The sequence below is a fragment of the Camelus dromedarius genome, chromosome 10 (assembly GCF_036321535.1).
Source record: "Camelus dromedarius isolate mCamDro1 chromosome 10, mCamDro1.pat, whole genome shotgun sequence".
Taxonomy (NCBI): domain Eukaryota; kingdom Metazoa; phylum Chordata; class Mammalia; order Artiodactyla; family Camelidae; genus Camelus; species Camelus dromedarius.
This window is the reverse complement of record NC_087445.1, coordinates 75,132,384-75,153,293: the sequence shown is the minus strand read 5'-3', so window position 1 is coordinate 75,153,293 and position 20,910 is coordinate 75,132,384. Positions and strand designations below refer to the sequence as shown.

Below are 20,910 nucleotides of genomic sequence, written 5' to 3'. Positions count from 1 at the left end.
CATCCAGTCCGTTAGCAAACCCCATCAATTCTGCCTCCACTCACTCACCTGGCATCTGCTTCCACCCCCATCTACCTTGATCTCAGACACCGTCCTCTTTGTATGAACTATACTGACCTCCCTGTTTCCACGATTGGTCTGTCTCCAGGCTGCAGCTGCAAAATTGGTCGTATCGCCACCCTGTTCAGAACCTTTGAAATGGTTTCTCACTGCACTTTAGGATGATACTCAAACTATGTCATAGTGTCTCAAAGGGTCTGCACAATCTGCCATTGCTTCTCTCTCCAAGCCCCTCTCTGCCCTTGTTCCCCTCACACCACAAAAAAAAAAAAAGGAAACCCATCAGTAGATTTATGACGTTAATGAAGAATAAAAACCGTACGTATGTGCTGGAGTGGGTGGTAATAGCTCAGTGGTAGAGCACATGCTTAGCATGTGTGACATCCTGGGTTCAATCCCCAGAGCTTCTATTTAAAAAAAAAAAACGGGCCAGGGGATAGGGATATAGCTCAGTGGTGGAGCATGTGCTTGGTGTGCACGAGATCCTGGGTTCAATCCCCAGTGCCTCCATTAAGGGAAAAAAAGAAGAGAAAACTCTATTTGGGGCCAAAAAAAAGGAAATTGCATTTGTCAAACTCCAGATCCATCCAATAAGAATAGAAGGCAACTTCCTCAACCTGATCAAGGTAATCTACCAAAACCTGCATGCGGCAAGCATTATTTTTAAAGGTGAGACATTGAAATGATTCCCTTTGAGGTCAAGAAGGAGAAGGATGCCTGCTCTTCACAGTTCTCAGCATTAGCCAGCGAGGGCCGTCAAGGAAGGAACAGAGGTAGAAGCTACATGGATTGGAAACGAAAATCTAAAACTGCTATTGTCCACAGAGGATTCGATTGTGGATGTAGGAAATCCAAAGGAATCTACAGAGGATGTACTGGAATCAATACATTAATTAAGTGAAGTTACTAGAGACAAGATTAATACGTAAAAATCAATCTTATGTATCGGTGGCAAACAAAATTCAAAATTTTATATAAATATTATATTTCTATGCTGCCATAACAAATGACCACAAATTTAGTGGCTTGAACCACACAAATTACTATATTACAGTCCTGTAGGTCAGAAGTCGTATGGGTGTCACAAGGCTGAGAGCAAGGTGTCAACAGGGCTACATGCTTGTCTGGAGGCCCTAGGAGAGAGTCCGGCTCCTGCTCCTCTGGCTTGTTGGAAGAATTCAGTTCTTCATGGCTGCAGAGCTGTCTTCTTGCTGGCTGTAAGCCGAAGGCCATTCCCAGCTTCTAGAGGCTATTGCGGCGTTCCTTGGCTTGAAGCCTCCTTCCTCCACCTTCAAAGCCAGCATGGCGGTCAAGTCCTCATGGCGCGTCTCCTGGACTCTCTCTTCTACCTCAGTCTTGAGCTTTAAGAGCTCGTGACTAGACTGGGCCCACACGGATGATCTTCCTATTTTAAGGTTGGCTGATGAGCAGCCTCATTCCATCTGCGAACCCCAAGTCCCTTTTGCCATGTGTCAAAACATAGGCACTGTAACACAGCATAACACAGATTCTGGGGCTTAGCATATGGACATTTTGGGGGACCGTTATTCTGCCTGCTCCAGTCACCGTTAATAATAACATAAAAAACGAAGATATTCCTAGGAATGAATCTAGGCAAAAAACTATAAAATAATATCGGGGGAAAAAATTAGAGATTGTTCAATCTCCCTAAGGTAGACTTTTAAAGCTTTTCATGCATTTGAACTCTACCTGGTTTTGGATCAACCCCATGATAAAGAAGAGCTGTATTTTACATAAACTCAATTGCATTGCTGCTTTAAACTCAAACGGCTCACAGGAGGGAAGTTGCTTTAAGTGGAGAAGTTATGTACTTTTAAAAGCCATATGAATCTGTATAAACTATCTTGAAATATTATAAAACCACCATTAAAACCCACAATGTTTTAATTTGGTAATTAAATTATATTTTTAGAAAGAAAGTTATCATGAGAATAATATGTGACTTCAAGAAAAGTAAGATTAAAAAAAAAAAGTATGATTTTATTGTATTAAAGACCACTCTCTTGATTTGGCAAAATACTGTTAAATTGGTAAAGTTACTACTTCCTTTGTGTTTGTACCTCCGTAAGTCCTTATGATTTGGTGTGCCGTGCTGTGGGCCAGATAAGTTAACTGAAAAAAAATAAAGTCATTATCTGAGCTTTGCAGCATTCATTCCTTAAACAAAGAAATGGCTGCTCTCATCCTTTAGCATTTCACATTTGCCGTAACTTAAAAACCTGCCGCGTGTCAAAACCATGCTTCTGTAATTGCTAAAGCAAGATATGTCCTGCTGTTTGAATAGAATTACCTTTTGAAATAACTGTGACCAGGAGGCATCTTTTTTACACGAAGAGCTGTACATGATTTGAAATTACTCAAATGATGTCTTGATTAGAAGCAAAAATCCCAGGTACTAAATGCTTGGGGGTGGGGGAAGAAGAAAAAAAGATTGATTTAAATGAATCATTAAGAATTTCACTATAGTTTGTATTTATAAGAAATCCTTATTTTGGATGCCAGAGAGCAGGTGCAATTTGGGAAACAATCTAGTGAATGTATTTTGTTAGATGTTTTGTAGCAAATAATTATCACCCCCACTGTACCAGTCACCTAAGGCTACCATGCTAGTGTGTCACAGCCCGAGGGCCTTAAGCAACAGAAACTTATTTTCTCACAGTTCTGAAGCCTAGAATTTCAAGATGAAGGTGCCCGCGGGGTTGGTTTCTGGTGAGAACGCCTTCCTTGTCTTGCACACGGTGCTTTCTCACTGCATCCTCACACGGGCTTTCCTCTGGGTGTGTGTGCCCCCCACTGTCTTTTCCTCTTTGTATAAGGACAGCAGTCTATTGGATTAGGGACCCACACTTATGACCTCATTTAATCTTAATAATCTCCTTAAAGCTCCATCTCCAAACATAGTCACATTGGAGACTAAGATTTCAATATGGGAATTTGGGGGAGGAGGGGTACACAGCTCAGTTCATAACAACCACTAAATAATACCTTTGATACTTACAGTTGTTACATATGGAGTATTTTGTTAATGAGAGTTTACACTGTCTTTATTTTACAATACTTAATATAAGTGATTAATCTAGTCACTTATAATATATGTACATAAATAAACCATAGAAATTATATATTGAACTGACTTTAAATTAGCATATTTTTAACTTAAAATATTATTTACCTTAAGATTTAGGACTTTACTTATAGAAGGTTAAATTCAAAAAAGTGTCTGATTATTTTTTGTAACAAGAGATGGTTCTCAGGATTTCAAAATTGTAGAATAGATAGACAAGATTATACTATATAGCACAGGGAAATATATACAAGATCTTGTGGTAGCTCACAGAGAAAAAAATGTGACAATGAATATATATATATATGCTCACGTATAACTGAAAAATTGTGCTCTACACTGGAATTTGACACAACATTGTAAAATGATTATAAATCAATAAAAAAATGTTAAAAAAAAAAAGAGATGGTTTTCACAACTGAAATAACATTTTAGGTAAATAAAGCATTGGTAATTACTGACATTTGATTTTTTTTGAAGCTAAGAATATAACTACTTTAAATAGTACTTGTTCTAAAAAAAGGTATAATGCCCTAATGATAAAATATTTCTAAACAAAACAAATGTATAAAAAATATATATTATTGACAGAAATTTTAAAAGACAATAAGTGGGGCGATATATTCATTGATAGGAACCTTCCCTCAGTTGTAAAGATGTTAATTCTCCCCAAATTGATCTCCAGACTCTACACAACGAAACAAAAATTATCAGTAGGGTTTGTTATGAAATTAGATGATCAATGTTTGATGAGTAAATGAATGGATTGTTGGACGCAGAGGTAAACCTACTCTGAAGCTGCCCTAACTTAAGCTCCAGGGACCACCCTTTCTCAGGCCCTGTAATGTCTTTACAAGGTAAAATATTCTTATTCAAAAGTATGTTTTAACTGAAATTGATCTAGATTTCTGTTTCTTCCCAATCACACTTTAAGGCAGGTGGCATTGGAAGGGCTGTGGGCATTTTGGGGATCTGTTTTAGGGAAACTTCATATAGAAATACTTATTTTTAACCTGAGTTTGAAAGGATGTTTTGTAATGTTTCAATAACATGATTGAGAATTTGTGAGTTCAGGGTTTGGAGAAAAATGAAGGGCGTTATTTCTAGCAGTTTTTTGATGCTTGCTTTGGACTTTCTATATACAGAATCATATCATCTGTGTATAGAGATAGTTTTACGTCTTCCTTTCCAATATGCGTGCATTTTGCTACTTTTTCTTGCCTAATTACTCTGGCTAGAACTTCCAGTGATTTGATCAACAGTGGCAAAAGCAGGCCTTCTTTTCTTGTTCCTCATGTAAATGAGAAGGAAAGTTTCTGGTCTTTCACCGCTGAGTGTAGTGCTAGCTGAGGTTTTTCATGTATGCCCTTTATCAGAAGTTCCCTTCTTTTCCTAGTTTTCTGAGTGTATTTATTATGAAAAGGGGTTGGATTTTGAGAAAGAAGGTATTTTTCTGCAACAGTTGAGATGATCATGTGGTTTTAGCCCTTCGTTCTATTGATGTGGGGTACTACATTGATCTTTGTGTGTTGAACGACCCTTGCAGTTGCTGAGACAAGTCCCATTTGGCCATGGTGTGTAATCTTTTGAATACAGTGCTGAGTTTGGTTGGCTAGTATTGTGTTGAGGATTTTTCACTCTATATTCATAAAGGATATTGATCTGTAGTCTTCTTTTCTTTGCAACGTCTTTGGCTGGCTTCGATACCAGGGTAAAGCTGGTTATTGGCGTTAGCTGCATAGAATGAGTTAGGATGTGTTCCTTCGTCTTTTATTTTTTGAAGACTTCGAGAAATATTGGTGTTAATTCTTTAAATGTTTGGTAGAATTCATCAGTGAAGCCACCTCTCCCCGGGTTTTCCTTTCTTAGGAGGCTTGTGATTACTGATTCAGGCCTTTAATTGTTATGGGTCTCCCAGACTTCCTATTTCTTTTTGATTCAGTTTTGATGGTTTGTGTTTTTCTAGGAATTTTCTCATTGTGTCTAGGTTATGCTGGTGCACAACTATTCTTAGTCCTCTCATAGACCTTTTTTTATTCCTGTGAGAACAATATTAATGTCTCCACTTCTTTCATTTCTGAGTTTATCATTTGGTACCCCCCCCCCTTTTGGTCAGCCTAGCCAAAAGTTGCCAATTTTGGTAATCTTTTTAAAGAACCACCTTATGTTTTTTGTTAATTATCTCCTACTTTTCATTTATCTGAACCCTTATCTTTATTATTTCCTTCTTTTGCTAACTTTGGTTCTCCTTAGTCTTCTTTTTCTAGATTTTCAAAGTGTAAGTTGATTTGAGATCTTTTTTACAACTCTAAGTTTCCCTCTAAACACTGAGAGCCAATAAATCAGTAACTGGCAAAGATGCCAAGGATGGCAATCTTTTCAAAATATGGTGCTGAGATGACTGGAAAAAAAAGTAGAATGAAGACTCCTTTTTCATCACATACATATAGAAAAAAATATTTAAAACTCTGGAACAAAATATAAGATAACATTTTATAAACTCTTAGGATACAAAAATCACTAACTATTAAAGAAGCAATTGATAAGTTAGACTTCATCAAAATTGAAAACTTCTACTCTGCTAAGGATACTGTTAAGAAAGCAAAAATGCAAGCCACAAAGCAGGAGAAACTATTGGCAACAAATGCTCATAATAGAGTCCTCATAGGTAAAGAAGTCTTACAACTTAATAAAGACAAGCAATCCAATTAAAAATGGCCAAAGGAGACTGCTTTCAGGTTCCAGTTCTGCAGTAAGGACCTTGGAAGTAGCCACTTAATGCTTACGAGTAAAAAGGTGAACTGACTGAAAAATTCTTACTTCTTCTAGGATCTATAAGAGAGGGGAGGACACAGGGCAACACGCCACCTCAAAGACTGGAGAGGCAGACAGGCAAGTATGGAGAACAACTTACCTGAGCAGAGACCCACAAATGGAAACTGCCAGGGGAACCAGCGCTGAGTAAGGAAACCTGAACTACAGTTGAGGAATTGCTGGAGACTCAGTGTGGACAACTCTGGGAGTTAAAAACTCCAGCGACACTGATTCATGGAGGGTGGGGGCACAATTTTATGAGATTTACCTCCAGGAGTTCAATAGGGTTCTCACAGTAAATATTGGAGAAAAATTCTTTTGTTCTTCCAGTAGGGGGATGAGAAAAGAAACCATTTTGAAATACACTAGACCTTTATGTCCTTATCAAGACCTGCCCTCAGGAGAAACTAGCTAACTAGAACCTAAGCTGCTAAGGGTATTATCAGAGCCTAACTGACCTGGGGAAAGAAAACAGCCAGACCCAGTCAGTTCCAGTGAACCGGGGGAAGGGAGAGACCAACTCCAGCCCATTCTAGCCATCCTCTCCAACCTAAAAGGGGAGAAAAATGAAAGTTCCAGTCCAGTGCTAGTAAATGACTAAAAGACTGAGACCTAATCACAGGACAATAGAACACTTTCCTTCCCACCACACCTCACCACCCTGTTATTAACGCTTATTTACAACAGTTCTTTTTACATGACACGTCATGTCCCACCATCAAGAAAAAATTACAAGGCATACCACAAGGTAAAAACACAATTTGAAGAGACAGAGCAAGCATTGGAATTAGACATAGGAGGGATGTTGGAATGGTCAGAGCATGAATGTGAAACAATTATGATTACTGTGATAATGGCTCTAATGGACAAAGTAGACAGCATGCAAGAACAGATAAGCAATTTAAGCAAAAAGATACAAATCCTTAGAAAGAACCAAAAAGAAATGCTAGAGATTAAAAACACTGTAACAGAAATAAATGCTTCTGGCAGGCTTACTAGTAGACGAGACATGGCTGAGAAAAGAACCTGAGCCTGAGGATATAACAGGACAAACTACCAAAGCTAGAAAGCAAAGAGGACAAACACTGAAAAAACAAAACAAAACAAAACAAATTATCCAAGGACTGTGGGACAACTGCAAAAGGTGTAACATACGTGTTAATAGGAATGCCAGAAGAAGATAGAAAAAAAAACAGACGAAATATTTGAAACAAAAATGATTGGGAATTTTCCCAAGTTAATGTCAGACACCAAATCACAAGTCCAGGAAGCTCAGACACCACCAAGTAAGGTAAGTGCCCCAGAACTACAATTAGGCACAGCATTTTCAAATTGTAGAAAAACAAAAATAAAGGGAAAGAAGCCAAAGGAAACCCTTAAGTAGCTACATCCTACTTAACGGGGAGACTCAAAGCTTTCCCGCTAAGATCAGGTACAAGGCCGATGCCCCCTCTCATGACTTCCTTTTCAGCATCATTCTGGAAGTCCTTGCTTAAAGCTTTAAGGCAAGAAAGGGGGGAAATGTATACATAATGGGAGGAAAGAAATAAAACAGACTTTATTGGCAGATGACATAATCATCTATTTAGAAAATGCAAAATATTTGAGAAAAAAAAAACAAACCCTGGAACTAATAAGTGATCATTATTAGGTTGCAAGGATGTTGGTTAATATACAAGACTGAATTGCTTTCCTATAGATCAGCAAAGAAAAAGTGGCATCTGAATTAAAAACACAATAGCATTTACACTGTGTTGGCATCATAGTATCAACATATGCAGAGAGAGCTGATGGCTATTCTAAAAGTTTATTAAACTACACAGGCTTATAAAGCAAAAGAGAACAATATGGAAAATGTTTAACTATGGTATGACATTTTATGACTCCCTAGACACACAGATTGTTTTAAGGTCAGGATCTTAAGATCCTTTGATATTTTTGATAGATTACGCTTGCTCATCATGGAGCCAGTGAGCCTTACATCTTATCAGGGCGGAACATATAGGAAAATAGCTGTTTGACGACATTCTTTCTGACTCAGGCGGCTGTGCCAGTCTTAGGTTGCCCCCCTCTGGGGATCCTACCTGTCATTGGCTAACCAGCCTTCCCACCTCTGAGTCTGCAGCCTTTTATAACTTGTTTACCATTCCAGCCCAAGGCTCGTTCCTTTGTTCACACAATCGGGGAGCTACACATTGGCACCAAAATGAAATACTTAGGTATAAATCTAATGAAATATACACAAGATCTATATGAGGAAAACTACAAAAGTCTGATGAAAGATATCAAAGAAGAATGAAAAAAATGGAGAGATATTCCATGCTTATGGATAGAAAGACTCAATATTATCAAAATGTCAATTTGTCTCAACTTGATCTATGGACTTAATGCAATTCCAACAAAATCCCAGCAAGTTATTATGTGGCTGTTGACAAACTGATTCTAAAGTTTACATGGAGAGCAAAAGACCTAGACTAGCCAACTCAACATTCAAGGAGAAGAACCAAGTCTGAGGACTGATGCTATGTGACTTCAAGACCTCTTATAAACGTAATCCAGACAGTGTGGTATTGGTGAAGGAAGAGACAAGAAGATCTATGGAACAGAACAGAGAGCCACCCTCAGCCACGGGTGAGACTGGGAGGGTTGAATAGGCAGAGCACAGAGGATTTTTAGGGCAGTGAAAGTACTCTGATATTATAAGGACCGATACATGCCATACATTTGTCCAAACCAATAGAATGTACAAATCAAGAGTGAACCCTAATGTAAACTACGGACTCTAGGTGATAATGACATGTCAGCGTAGGTTCATCAGTTGTAACAAAGGTACTGCACTGGTGGGGTATTTTGAGAATGGGGGTTGCTGTGCATGGGGGTGGGGTACAGCAAGTGGCTATATTGGAAGTCTCTGTACCTTCCTCTCGATTTTGCTGTGAACCTAACGCTGCTCTGAAAAAATAAACTCCTTTTTAACAAAATGTTTAAAGCACCCATGCAGACAATTCACAAAAAAAAGATAACTCATTCCCAATCTACATATGAAAAGATGTTCTACATCATGAGCTATCAGGGAAATACAAATGAGGCACACTGTTCACCCACTGGGATGACTGAAATGTCAAAGAGTCACGACAAGCATAGTGTTGACAAGGTTGTGGAGCAAATGTAAGTCTTACACTTTGTTTATGGTAATTTAAGATGGTAAAATCACTTTGGAAAATGGAATGTTAAGTTCTCATAATGTTAAAGACATACCTACCCTGCAATCCAGCAGTTCTACTTCTGCAATTTTATCCACATTAAACAAAATATATGTCCATTAAAAGTCTTGTACAATAATGTTCATTTCAGCTTTATTTGTAATAATGGAAAACTGAAACCACACAATATCCATCAGTAGGTGAATTAAAAAAACCAAATTGTGGTATATTCATTTAATGATAATCTTACTCTGCAATAAAGAATGAGTTGCCAATTCATTCAACAATATTTGTCAACTTCGCACACTTTATGTTGAACAAAAGACAGTCAAAAGAGTACATAATGTATAATTCCATTGATACAGAGTTCTAAAATATTCTAAATGAATCTAAGCTGATAGATCTGCTGAATCAGATCAATGATTCCACTGAGTGAGTGGGAAGAAAGGGCTATCCAGTCAAGTGGCCCAAGAGCACTTTTCTGGCATGAAGAAAATGGTTTATATTGATTAGAGATGGTTACATGAAACAATGGACTTCTAAAAATCCTCAACGATACACTTAAAATGAGTATTTTACTGTGTATAATTGTATATAAACTATATAAAGTTGATTAAAAAAACGAATGAGGCAAAAGTGAAGGTTAATGATGATGCAATCAATAGAAATTATTATAACAAAAATTCAGTATTTCATTAATAACAGATCCATCTCAAATAGAAATAATGAGTAATATGTTCTCAGATTGCTGATAATCCAAATAATGATGAGTAATGAGTCAAATGACCCAACTGGAAAAAGTACTGAAATTTTGACATGAAATACTGGCATATAAAATTCACAATATGTAGCTAAAAATCAGAAAATCTATGACAACCTAGTAGTAACGTATAACCGATTCTAAGTATTTAGGTTCAATCACCACACCAGAAACTTTATGTGCTCTGAATCCCTACAGATTATAGGTGAAAAAAAGCTTCATAGAAATTTTTTTTAACTTGACAGTCCTAAATATTTATGACATTATCAAATGAAATCATTAATTTGGAAGAAACTTTTATAAACAATTTCATCATTCTTACCAGAAAAAAGACTGAATTATCTTTGTGTTCTCTGTATAGAAAATGATCTTCAACCTCCTTGTTGAGGTGAAGTGTATTAAGCCCAAATATGTAACTTTTATTGGGTTGTGTTTGCAGCTTAAATATATTTTAATGAAATTTTTTATATGTGTGGGTTTTGTCCATTTAAAAATTTGGAATTTGCACTATTCATCCCAAATAAATATTAACGATACCCCTCAAATTGTGTAAACTTTAGACTCTGCAACTTCTGAGAGTACCTTGAAATCAATGAATCTCTGAGCGTAAATAGCAATTTGTGGGAAAATTCATTCAGTCTAATTTCATAAAGTTTAAAAACATGTATAACTTAATATATTTACAGATTAAATACAAATGTGGTAAAATTACTAGGAAAGGCCCACGGTGGGCTCAGGGGCACAGTGAAATTATGATTTTCGTGGGCCCTAAGCACTTTGTGCCTTCATGGGTACTTTCCTCCTTAAAAATATCAGAAATGATATTTTATGACTGTTGATAAAAAGAGCAATAAACGGTAAATGTTAAAACATTTTTCTGTGTAACTGAATAAGTAAGAAACTAACACATCGTAAATCAACTAAACTTCAAAGGAAGTTTTTTCCATCAACCTAAAATTTCACTTTTTTTTTTTGATTTTATAAAAAGTTAAAAACACTTTGGGGTGTCCCTGGCCCAAACTACTATGTGTAATGGAGAAGTCCCCCTGTTCAGTAATCAGGGTGATATTCCGCTTCCTACACCGTGGTGAGTAGCTTATTTTATAAATGTTCTTTAAGAGCTACTTTAATAAAAATGTATGTAGTCAGCTCTGCAAGGATATACATGAAAATGGTTATCTCAGGGAAAGAGAAATTCAGCTAATTTTTACTATGTTTGTCTACCTGTCTTTCAAAAAAAGTTTTTTTCAATAGCCATCCAGATTCCTATCTTTCAAAAGTGTTCATATTATTTTTAAAACAATACATACACAACTGATAACGCAGTATAGCTTGAAACGGTTTTTTAACTTTCTTATTCAATCAGTGTTTCTGAACATGGCCGACATTTTTCACAGGGCAGAGAAAACTCCAGAAACGAGGAGAGTAACGGTCGCGGCCACGTGCCCAAGCTTCGCAGGCTGGGTTTGCGGAATTTCCATAACGGCCGTCACGCGGACCCGGGCCACGCCCCTTCACTGGAACGTTCTCTCCCGCTCCTCTCCCCGCCTCCCGCGGTCTCCCCGCTCATTCTTCGGTTAAGGTTCTCCTAGGTGAGGTTGTCGTGGCTGGCCCGTCAGCGCCGGGCCCACCTCGGCGTCCTCTCGTTTAGCGCCTTGGTCAAGACTAGTGATTGTTTTACTTTTCTGCTTCCTCCGTTAGAGTGTCAGCTAGCGGTAAGTCCTCACAGTCAGTCAGTAGTAAGCGTTAAAAAGAAAAAAAGGGTAGGCTTTCCAGAGGTCGTTCTGTCAGTCTGTGTTGTTTGTCCTCGTCCAGTGCTTACTGTACTCTTCTCCGTCATACAGTTTGGATGTGTTTCCCCCAACTAGGTGTTGATTACATGTTATTGACTTTTAGGTCTCTAAAGGAAATCCAGAGAGAAAAAAACCCCTTCGCGACCCGTAACACCTCCTGCTGAAACACCTGAGGCGTTGGAAAGAAGAAAAAGGACTGAAGGGAAAAGGCAGCAGGGTGAGCGTCTTAAGTCGTCTAGACCGCGACGTCGGGGCGCGGCCGCTCCCCGGGGAAACCCTGGTCTAGGCTACGGTCACCCGTTGGCTGCAAACTTTCGCCCCGCTCCTTAACCCACATAGACTCTCCTGATTGGCGGGCCCCGCAGCCCGGAAGTGACACCAGCGCCCGGCTTCCCGGCCTCCCGGCGGAGCCTGGGCGCGTCTCTCCCCACGCGCCGCCCCTCCGGCCACCAAAACAAGCGAGCTGCACAGGGGGCGGGGCCTGCGAACGGCCGACGCCGCGCAGGGGGCGGGGCCTGGGCTCCCGGCGACCTCGAGTTGGGCGGCCGGACGCGGACGGAGGTTCCCAGGTGCGCGCCCGCACTTCCGCCCTCGGCAGACTGTTGAGCCGAGGCATGGAGGTGGGCTGGCGGCCGGCGCGAGGCCGAGCGGGGTGAGGAGAGCGGTGGGTTGAGGCCACAGGACCCGCGGGCGTAAGCGCTTGCGCGGCCGGTGCGCGCGGGGCGGCGTGGAGTAACGGCTGCGGCGCGTGAGGCCCGGGCGGATGGGGGAGGGGCGGCGCAAGCTCGCTGGCTTCTCAGGAGAGTTGCGGCGCCCGAGGCGGGAGCATCCCCGAGGCGCCCGGTGGTGCCGCCCTGTCTTGCCTCCTGTTCCCCGGGACCCCAGTTCCTCCGTCCGCGTCCTCTACCCTGCGGTCTCGTGTGAGCTGTTTTTGGCCCGGACACTACGTAGTTTCCGTGGGAGTGACTCGGGGGTCTCGCTGTAGCAAGTCTGTCTGCTGGACGCCCCCTCCTTCCTCCTGCTCCAGGGCTCGTCCCTTTGGAGAGTGTGGCTCTCCCGCTTGGCCACCTGAGTCCTCCCTGCCCCACCTGAAGGCGATGGAGGGCTGACAGCCCCCAGAGGGGCTCTGAGCGCCATCCCCACTCTCCAGGAGCGAGAATGTGCCAGAGACTGGAACTTCGGGCCCGTGAAACCTGGCAGGAGGCTGGAAGGGAGACGAACCCCACGGTTTGCAGAGATGAGTTAGTTACTGTCCCAGAGCTGAACTTACCTGCATTCGCTAATGGGCGTTTTTGAGTGCCTCGCTGGCCCCACCGTGGAGCCGAGGTCTCCCGAGGAACTGCTCCCCCTGTGGAGTCAGATTCGTACTTGCACTGTCTCCTCTATTACGGGTAGATCCATGGGCGAGTTGTCTGATCTCTCTGAGCTTGAGCTTTTTCATCAAATAGTTGCATTTGGTTCTACTCTACAAAGATTGTTGTGAAACTCAGATAAGATGGTATAAAACCCACTTCCTTAGTTTTGTTTTGTTTTGCTTTTTCAGAAATGTTCTTTGGGGGCCAGAGTCTGGGTATCTATGAGTGCAGATCCTCACCCATTCTCAAATAAGCCCAGGAATCTCGACTGAGAGGATTACTTCTCTTAAGGCCGTTACCCTCAGGTAATTATGTTCTGACACAAACATTTAAAACATTTTTTCAGTCACTTAGTATGTGCCAAGCACTGAAGTAAAAAAGACAACACAAAACAGATCCTTGCCCCCTGACAGAGCAGGTAGGTGGGATACATAAGTAACCTCCTCAGCCCAACATGGTAAGCACGATTATGGAAATGTGTACAAAGTCCTGAGGGGACAGAGAAGAACGTTGTCAAAGACAGGCTGGAAGGGAGAGGATGAGTCAGACAAGGCCCCCAGATGATGATGCTCAGGGATGCATTACATGTAGGTAGTTCTCAAATCTGGCTTTTTATCAGAATCACTAGAGTTCTTTTAAAATGAATCTGAATTTCATCAATAGTATCTCAGCATCCCCCCGCCTGCCGCCCCCCATCCCCGCAAGTTCCTTAGGTAAGTCTGAAGTGCATTCAGGGCTGAGAACCAGGCAGAGGTATGTAGGGTGGGTGTTCAAGGCACAAGAGCTTCCGTAAAGGCAGGTAATGAGACACCAGGAAGCATTCTGGGACGAGCAAGTGAGAGGGAATGCACGAGGTGATGCTGAAGCCAGGTCATGGAGGGCCTTGTGTGGTGAATTCAAAATTTTTAATTTTATCCCCCAAATGTAGAGTTATTTGTGCTTTCAAAGTCCAGCTTTTGCTTTGGCCTTTGGCAGCATTTTGGAGGAAAAATTGGTGGTGGATCAAACAAGAGGCAGGTCATTTAGTTTCTTCTGTAATTCCGACAAGTAATGAAAAGGAATTAAACAAAGGCGGTGGCAGTCTCACTGAGAGTGTAGAAGTAACTAATTGGTAGACTCTGGAACTCATAGACATGGGGGCTAAGGAAGGAGAGTGGAGGATAAGTCACAGGTTACTGGTTTGAAAACTGAAGGGATGGTCATGCCATGGATATAGAGAATACAGGCCAGATAACAGCTTTAAGAGAAGGACTTTGTTCTGTTTTGGTCCTGCTTGCTTTGAGGCACCGGTCAAGTGAGTAGAGATTCACTGTATGCAGTTGGATTCTGAGTACAGTTGGCCCTCCATATTTTTGGGTTTTGCATCTCCAGATACAGAGGGCTGACTGTTCATTGTACTGTTCTGTTTTATGTAAGGAACTTGAGCATCTGCAGATTTTAATATCCATGGGGGGCTCCTGGAAGCAGTCCTCCGCAGATACTGAGAGACAGCTGTATATCTTTGTGGAATGCTAGGCTTATTTTTCATTTATTGAGTAGCTGAAACAAAGTTAAGCATTGTATTGAGTTGTGCCTACAGTCTCTAGGGGAAGCTTCAATTCAGGTAGTAGCTGAAACAGTGGTTTGAATTAAGACATCAAGAAAGAGGACATTGAATAAAGAGGTTAGAGTCTTGAGGACAAGGTTTGGAAATTTTGATAGTAAGAGGTGGGGGAAAAGGAAGATGATCATGAAGGGGATTGAATAGAGGAAGTGAAAGGAAAGTGGTATCTTAGCCAAGGAATACGTGGTTAGCATTTTCATATGCTTTAGAGGAGCCGAGTAAAGGATCTGTTGGATTTGGTGGTATTAGGAACTTTTTGAAAACGTGCAGTGAAATGTAAGGTGGAAGCCAGAATTCAAAGGAGTTGAAGTGAATATAAATTACTTTTTCAAGAAGTTTAGCTAGGCAGGGTAGAAGAAACAGATTGTTATTTGAAGTTTCTGGCTAGCTATTATTGAGAAATGATACCCCCTGGGTAAGTCTGTGGAAAGTTACAGTTCTATCTCTGGTGAAGAAGCATTCTGTGTTATTGACAAATCAGCTTTTTTTTTTTTTTAGCATTCTTTTTTTTTTAACATTTTTTATTGATTTATAATCATTTTGCAGTGTTGTATCAAATTGACAAATCAGCTCTTGATTTGATGCATGGGAGCAGCTTTTATGTCTGTCCTGCAGCCCCATTAATGATTCCATAGTGATTCCAAACAGTTAAAAACAGTGATGAAATTAACAGAACTGCTCTCTAGAAGAACTAAGTTGTGCAAAAATGTGTAGGATTCAGGATCATCTACCAGCAGTTTTCCCTTAAAAATTGCAATATAACCTATTCAGATTTTTTGGCAGGGGAGGTAATTAGGTTTATTTGTAGATATAGATATTTTATTCTCCATTTTTTTATTGAAGCATAGTCATTTTACAATGTTGTGTCAATTTCTGGTGTATATATTTTTTAATAGAGGTACTGGGGATTGAACCCAGGTCCTCATGCATGCTAAGCACACGCTTTACCACTGAGCTATACCTTCTTTCCCTCCCCACCACTCTCATTCTGATTTTGGGGGCTTAGCTGTTGGGCCAGTGAAGATTTTATTTTGTTTTTTTGTGGGGAAAGATAATTAGGTTTCTTTATTTAATGGAGGTACTGGGTATTGAACCCCAGACCTTGTGCATGCTAAACATGCACTCTGCCACTTAAGCTATACCCTCCCCCTCTGAAGATTTTAGATTTGGGGACATAACCACACCCATTTATGGCCTTTTGAGAGGAGCTGTGGAAACATGTTTCTGTTATGCATCGGCCTTATAGCACCATTCTCTCTGCATTATAAATTCCATGGCACTTAACTGATAAATGGCAGTAACTCCCATCTACTTGGAGAAAATTTAGTTCCGGATTTTGGCATGTGGAGGTGGGCCAGCTCTCTGGGTGAAATAAAGAGCAGACTCCATAATTTTCTTATTAGGAGGTTTCTTTTGCTAACTGCTCTTCTGTTAATAATTATTTTAAAGTGTACACCAGTTTATTTGTACTTCAGTACCTTAATTTTTTCAGAACTTCAGTTAACTGCACTATAATCTGCCCAAATCAAGCTTGAAACAGTTGATGTTTGAGAAACCCGTAAGTTTCATTTTCTGTTCTTGAGTCATCTAGAAAGTGAAACTTACTGAATTGAATTAGATCACCGGAAACTTCTAACTTCATAGTATTATAGTATTGGCTGTTCAGATATAAGAAATTCTTCTTTGAATGAAGTAATTTATGTCCTGCAGAAACATAGTGTCCGTTATATTACTTGGTATTCCCTAGTTTGCAGCATCCTTCAAAAAATGTAATTGAGTTAGAATTAGTGTCAGGAAAGAGCAGGACCCTCCAGTTGAACTAGCATGTTACTTTTCATTTTTTCCCAAATGAAGACTGTGATTTAATCATGTCATCTTTTGCTCTGCTTTTCAAAAAGAAGCTCCTAATTTAGGATTTAGTGAAATGAAATTTCTTCCAAATAACTTTTGATTTCCCTCTCTTTTTTAATCTCCTTTTAAAATGTCCTTTTCTGTGTGTACTTTAATGTTGAAAGCTGCCCTAAGTTCTTTTTTAGAAGCATGAAGGAAGTATACAACTTATATTTAATGAATTTTAAAATCGATTCACAAGACAAATACATGTTTTTGATGACACAGAGATTATAAATTCTGTCAAGATGTGATCCATTTCCCATTAGCAGAGCCTATGCACTTTGAATTTTAGAGTGATACGCATTGAGAAACTTCACACTGCCAAGTTTCTGTACCTAAGTATTCAACGACTTGAGTCATGTTTCTTACCCTTTTATTATCCCTTCTCCCTCTCTGAAAGGAGACTTTTTAGACATTTCTTTCCTATGAGTTTCCCTTGAATTTTAATACCACTAGTGTATTATATACCTCTTTATGTACTTTATATATGTCTGTGCTTTATGCATAAAAAGAGTAGGACTTTTTTATGTCTCACTAGCGAGTTTGGTGTCCCTCCCAATAAGAGTGCACAGGTTAGGTTCACCCAGTTATGATGTGAACTTCGTGGGGTTTACATTTGGGTTTGTAACTTTTTTCCCATTAGTCTGATACTTTACATTTGTAGGATAATTAAGGTCAAGTTTTTAAGGTCAGGCTTTTGGGGTAATTTCCTGGCCCAATTCCCAGTAAAACAAAACATTTTCATATGATAGAACACTTGGTTCTATTCCCTTTGGGTGTGGTTTTCTTCCTTGTCAAAGACTGGCTAATATCTGTTTGGATAATTCCTTAGGCTTGTCTTGCGGTTTTTCTTATGAATGGACTGGGGTTACGGGTTTGGGGGAAGCATACAACAGAACTGAAGTTCTTTCCTCTTCATGGTATGCCAGGGATTACCAGCACGACTTGCTCCTGGCGATGTTAACCTTGATCGCTTGCTTACCGTTGTTTTGGCCAGGGGTTTCCACTGTAAGTGTGACCTTTACATACTGTCTTCTTTGGAGTGCTTATCAAGTCCACTCCTCGCTTAAGATGGGATGGGGTTAAGCTCCACTTCCTGGAATGGGGAGTATCTGTATCACTTTGGAATTCTTCTTTGGGCAGATTTGTCCTTTCCCCCACATTTGTTTATTCAGTCACTTGTATCAGTATAGAGTCATGTATATTTACTTTATACTGTGGTTTATAATCCAGTATTACATTATTTTGTTATTTGTTTCAGCTTTGGCCACTGAGAGCTCTTCTGGTGTCTTGAGCACTTTTTTTCTGTCACCATAAGATGTCGCAGACTCACTTGTATTTTCCCTGCCTCAGCCTCTTACTTGTTTATTTCAAAGCAAACATTTGCTATTTGTTTAGCCACAATGCATTGCTTACTGACAATGCGCTATTTACTTTTATATGCATTTAGTTATTTATAAGAACATAGCATCTTAGCTTTTATTGCACCTCATTAGGGTTGGAGATCTCTTTGGATTTTGGCCTCCACCTTATTTGCTAATCCTCTGTTTCATGCATCTGCAGTCTGATAAACTTGCCTTAACGTGTATCTTCCTTAAAACTGTTGACCCATTGGGCTCTTGGGATTTCACTTTGTTTCCTGGTAAACTTGCTACTTTGCTCTCTTTGAGACTGCTAGGATCTGGGAAATTTATTTCATCTTAACCCTTTCACTTGAGTTTGGGTGGCGGAGGCTCCAATAGGATTGTAAAACAAAAATTGGAGTTAGTCAGAAAACTGCGTGTGTCACACTTACTAGCAATAGATTGTCAACGTTTGTAGTTATTACAGTTCATACTGCATCAATGAGCAGTGAATTATGAGCAGCAGTTCATACATACGTGCAAATTCATGTATATACACTTTCTAACCAAGAGAAAATTCATCTATGAATTTCTATTATTGGTATGGACTAATATTTATAGATTTTTAGGTTTCCAGGGGTTTCTGGAGCATGGCTTCAGGAAATATGAAAAGTTTCCAGAGCTTTTCACTTGACTCCAGTCCATTATTAGAGCACTCCAAAATCTGTACTTTGAAAACATTGATAATACATATTTTTCATCAATACTGCATAGTTTTGAGTCTTCTTTATAGCACAACTGAACATTGCCTAATGATGTTTATCACTAACTGCTCTCATTTCACTATTTTTCATGTGTCACAGATAAAGATTTTAGGAGTAGGCTCAGGTTGAGTTTAGTCAGTGATTGATAAACTGGCCAGCAGAATGGATGTGGTCAAGACACATTTTAAGTTGAAGACAGGATCGTTACTAGAAAGTGTATCCATTTGTCACACAGAATAGGCCTGAAGGGTTGTGTTGTTCTTTTTTCTCAAGTCTTTCAGTGTCTTCTTTTCTGGATGTAGGTACAGAATGAGCACATGTTGTTGGTGTACGCCTGGTGGTGTTTCCACCATTGACTTCCTACAGCGCTATGCATCCAGGATCCACTCCAGTGAATTTCAGACAGCCAACGAAGACCTCTGCTACTGCTTAGAGTGTGTGGCTGAATATCACAAAGCAAGGGACGAATTGCCACACTTACATGAGGTAATTGACATTAGATGGGCAGTTTTCTAGAGCTTGATAATTAGGAAAAGAATAAATTTGAACTCTGTTGGAAGCATTTGGGGAACTGATGATGTGATTTAACTTTGAAGGCCGATATACTAGTACCTGACTCATTGCCTGGTGTGTGGTAGGTACTGAGTAAATGCTTATTGACTGATGGAATTGAAATACAAAGCAGAATTTTATAATCCTCCTCTTTTAGTCATTTTGATACAAAACAATTTTATGAAATGAAGTGATGTATGGGGGTTTTTTGATTCATGCTTTTATATCATTGTGTTTGACAGTGTTATTCTGAAGTATCTGAATGGCTTGAGTTATTTTTTCATGTGACTAATAGTTCTTTTTTCCCCTTCTCTTTTCGTTTCTTAGCAGGTAAATGTTATAAACCAGTTAGAGTAAGTATATTTTTTAGTCACAGCAACCAAAGTGAAACACATAATTTTAAGTACGTGGGTTTGAATATTTGGTTTATTACATTTATCTGCTGAAAAATGGAACACAGATCATAGAGATATGTATAATAATACAGAAATTTGAGGAGAGGGGATGATTCGTTATGAACCTGTTGAGAAAACTTTTACAAAGTTACCCTGCTTCCAAGTTTTACAGAGTTTTCTAGCTGACTGATGTCTTTATGCTGAAGCTGATGTTTCCAGGTGGGTACCTATGGCTGGAACACAGAAGGGAAGACATGGAACACCTAGCTCTTGCCTTGACAAAGACGCTCCAGCTTCTCATTTCCTTTTTAATAGAGTGTAGTTGATAGAGATAGTGACATATTTTATAGTAAAACTCCGCAAGAGCATCTCAGGCTCTGTGTGCTCATGTTCATGTATCATACAGACCGTTTTTATGTTTAGTGGCTGTTTTCTTCAAAGCTAATATATGATGTTTAATACTTCTTTAAACTTCTGAATTTTTATACTTAGGAAGAGGCTTTCTAGAAAGATCATCGCATCCAGTATACTTTGTTGTTAAAGATATAAAGCACACTGCCCATTTTTCTTTCCCTGTAGATTTTATGGGAATTAGAAACCTTACGTCTCATAAACCACTTTGAAAAATCCATGACGGCAGAAATGGGAGACGACGATGTGTACATAGTAGACAACAATGGGGAGGCACAGCTGTTCGACTTCACTGGCCAAGACTTTGAAAATAAGCTGCGAGTTCCTCTTCTCGAAATACTGAAGTATCCTTATCTACTTTTACATGAGCGTGTTAGTGAGTATCTTGGGTATTCCACAGTTACATCAGCTTTATTATTTTAAGAATTGTAAGAATTTTGGTTTATCTGTATTGAAAATCTGTTTGTTAAACATATAATTAGGATACTTATTATTTTTCCCCAACATTTTATTATGAAAGTTTCCAAACATACAGAAAAGTGAATTACACAGTGAGTACTGTATACACACCACGTAGATTCTGCAGTTACTAACATCCTGCTGTATTTGCTTTATCACATGTTCATCTAAATTCAGTTAACTTTCATCTTTGTAATTGCCTGTAGCAGAGTTTCTCAGCCTTGACACTGTTGACATTTTGGACTGGATGGTTCTTTGTCGTGGGTGCTGTGCTGTCCGTTGTAGGATGGTTAGCGGCGTCCCTGGCCGCTCTCCACTAGATGACAGTAGTTCTTGCTCTCCCCACTACCCAAGTTGTGACAACCAAACATGTCTCTAGATATCACAAAATGTTTCTTGGGAGTTGGGGAGCAGGGCCAG

General features: G+C 39.7%; 1 protein-coding gene and 1 non-coding gene across 7 annotated transcripts in view; both read left to right on the top strand.

The window, feature by feature from the left end:
- The first annotated feature begins 498 nt into the window (after positions 1-498).
- TRNAT-GGU (transfer RNA threonine (anticodon GGU)) lies at positions 499-570 on the top strand. Its single transcript has one exon. It is a non-coding gene; the product is annotated as a tRNA-Thr (tRNA).
- Positions 571-12,218: 11,648 nt separating this feature from the next.
- The window catches only part of SETX (senataxin), a 63,622-nt gene continuing 54,930 nt past the window's right edge, over positions 12,219-20,910 (top strand). For 3 of the 6 annotated variants that reach the window (XM_031450767.2, XM_031450763.2, XM_064490640.1), the window contains exons 1-4: positions 12,219-12,367; positions 13,259-13,375; positions 18,976-19,159; positions 20,200-20,407. In XM_031450767.2, the coding sequence (XP_031306627.2) occupies positions 18,983-19,159; positions 20,200-20,407 (385 nt within the window). In that variant the 5' untranslated portion in view covers positions 12,219-12,367; positions 13,259-13,375; positions 18,976-18,982. Of the gene's footprint in view, positions 12,380-13,258; positions 13,376-18,975; positions 19,160-20,199; positions 20,408-20,910 lie in introns of all 6 variants that reach the window. The other 3 variants (XM_031450766.2, XM_031450765.2, XM_031450764.2) reach the window with 3 other exon arrangements.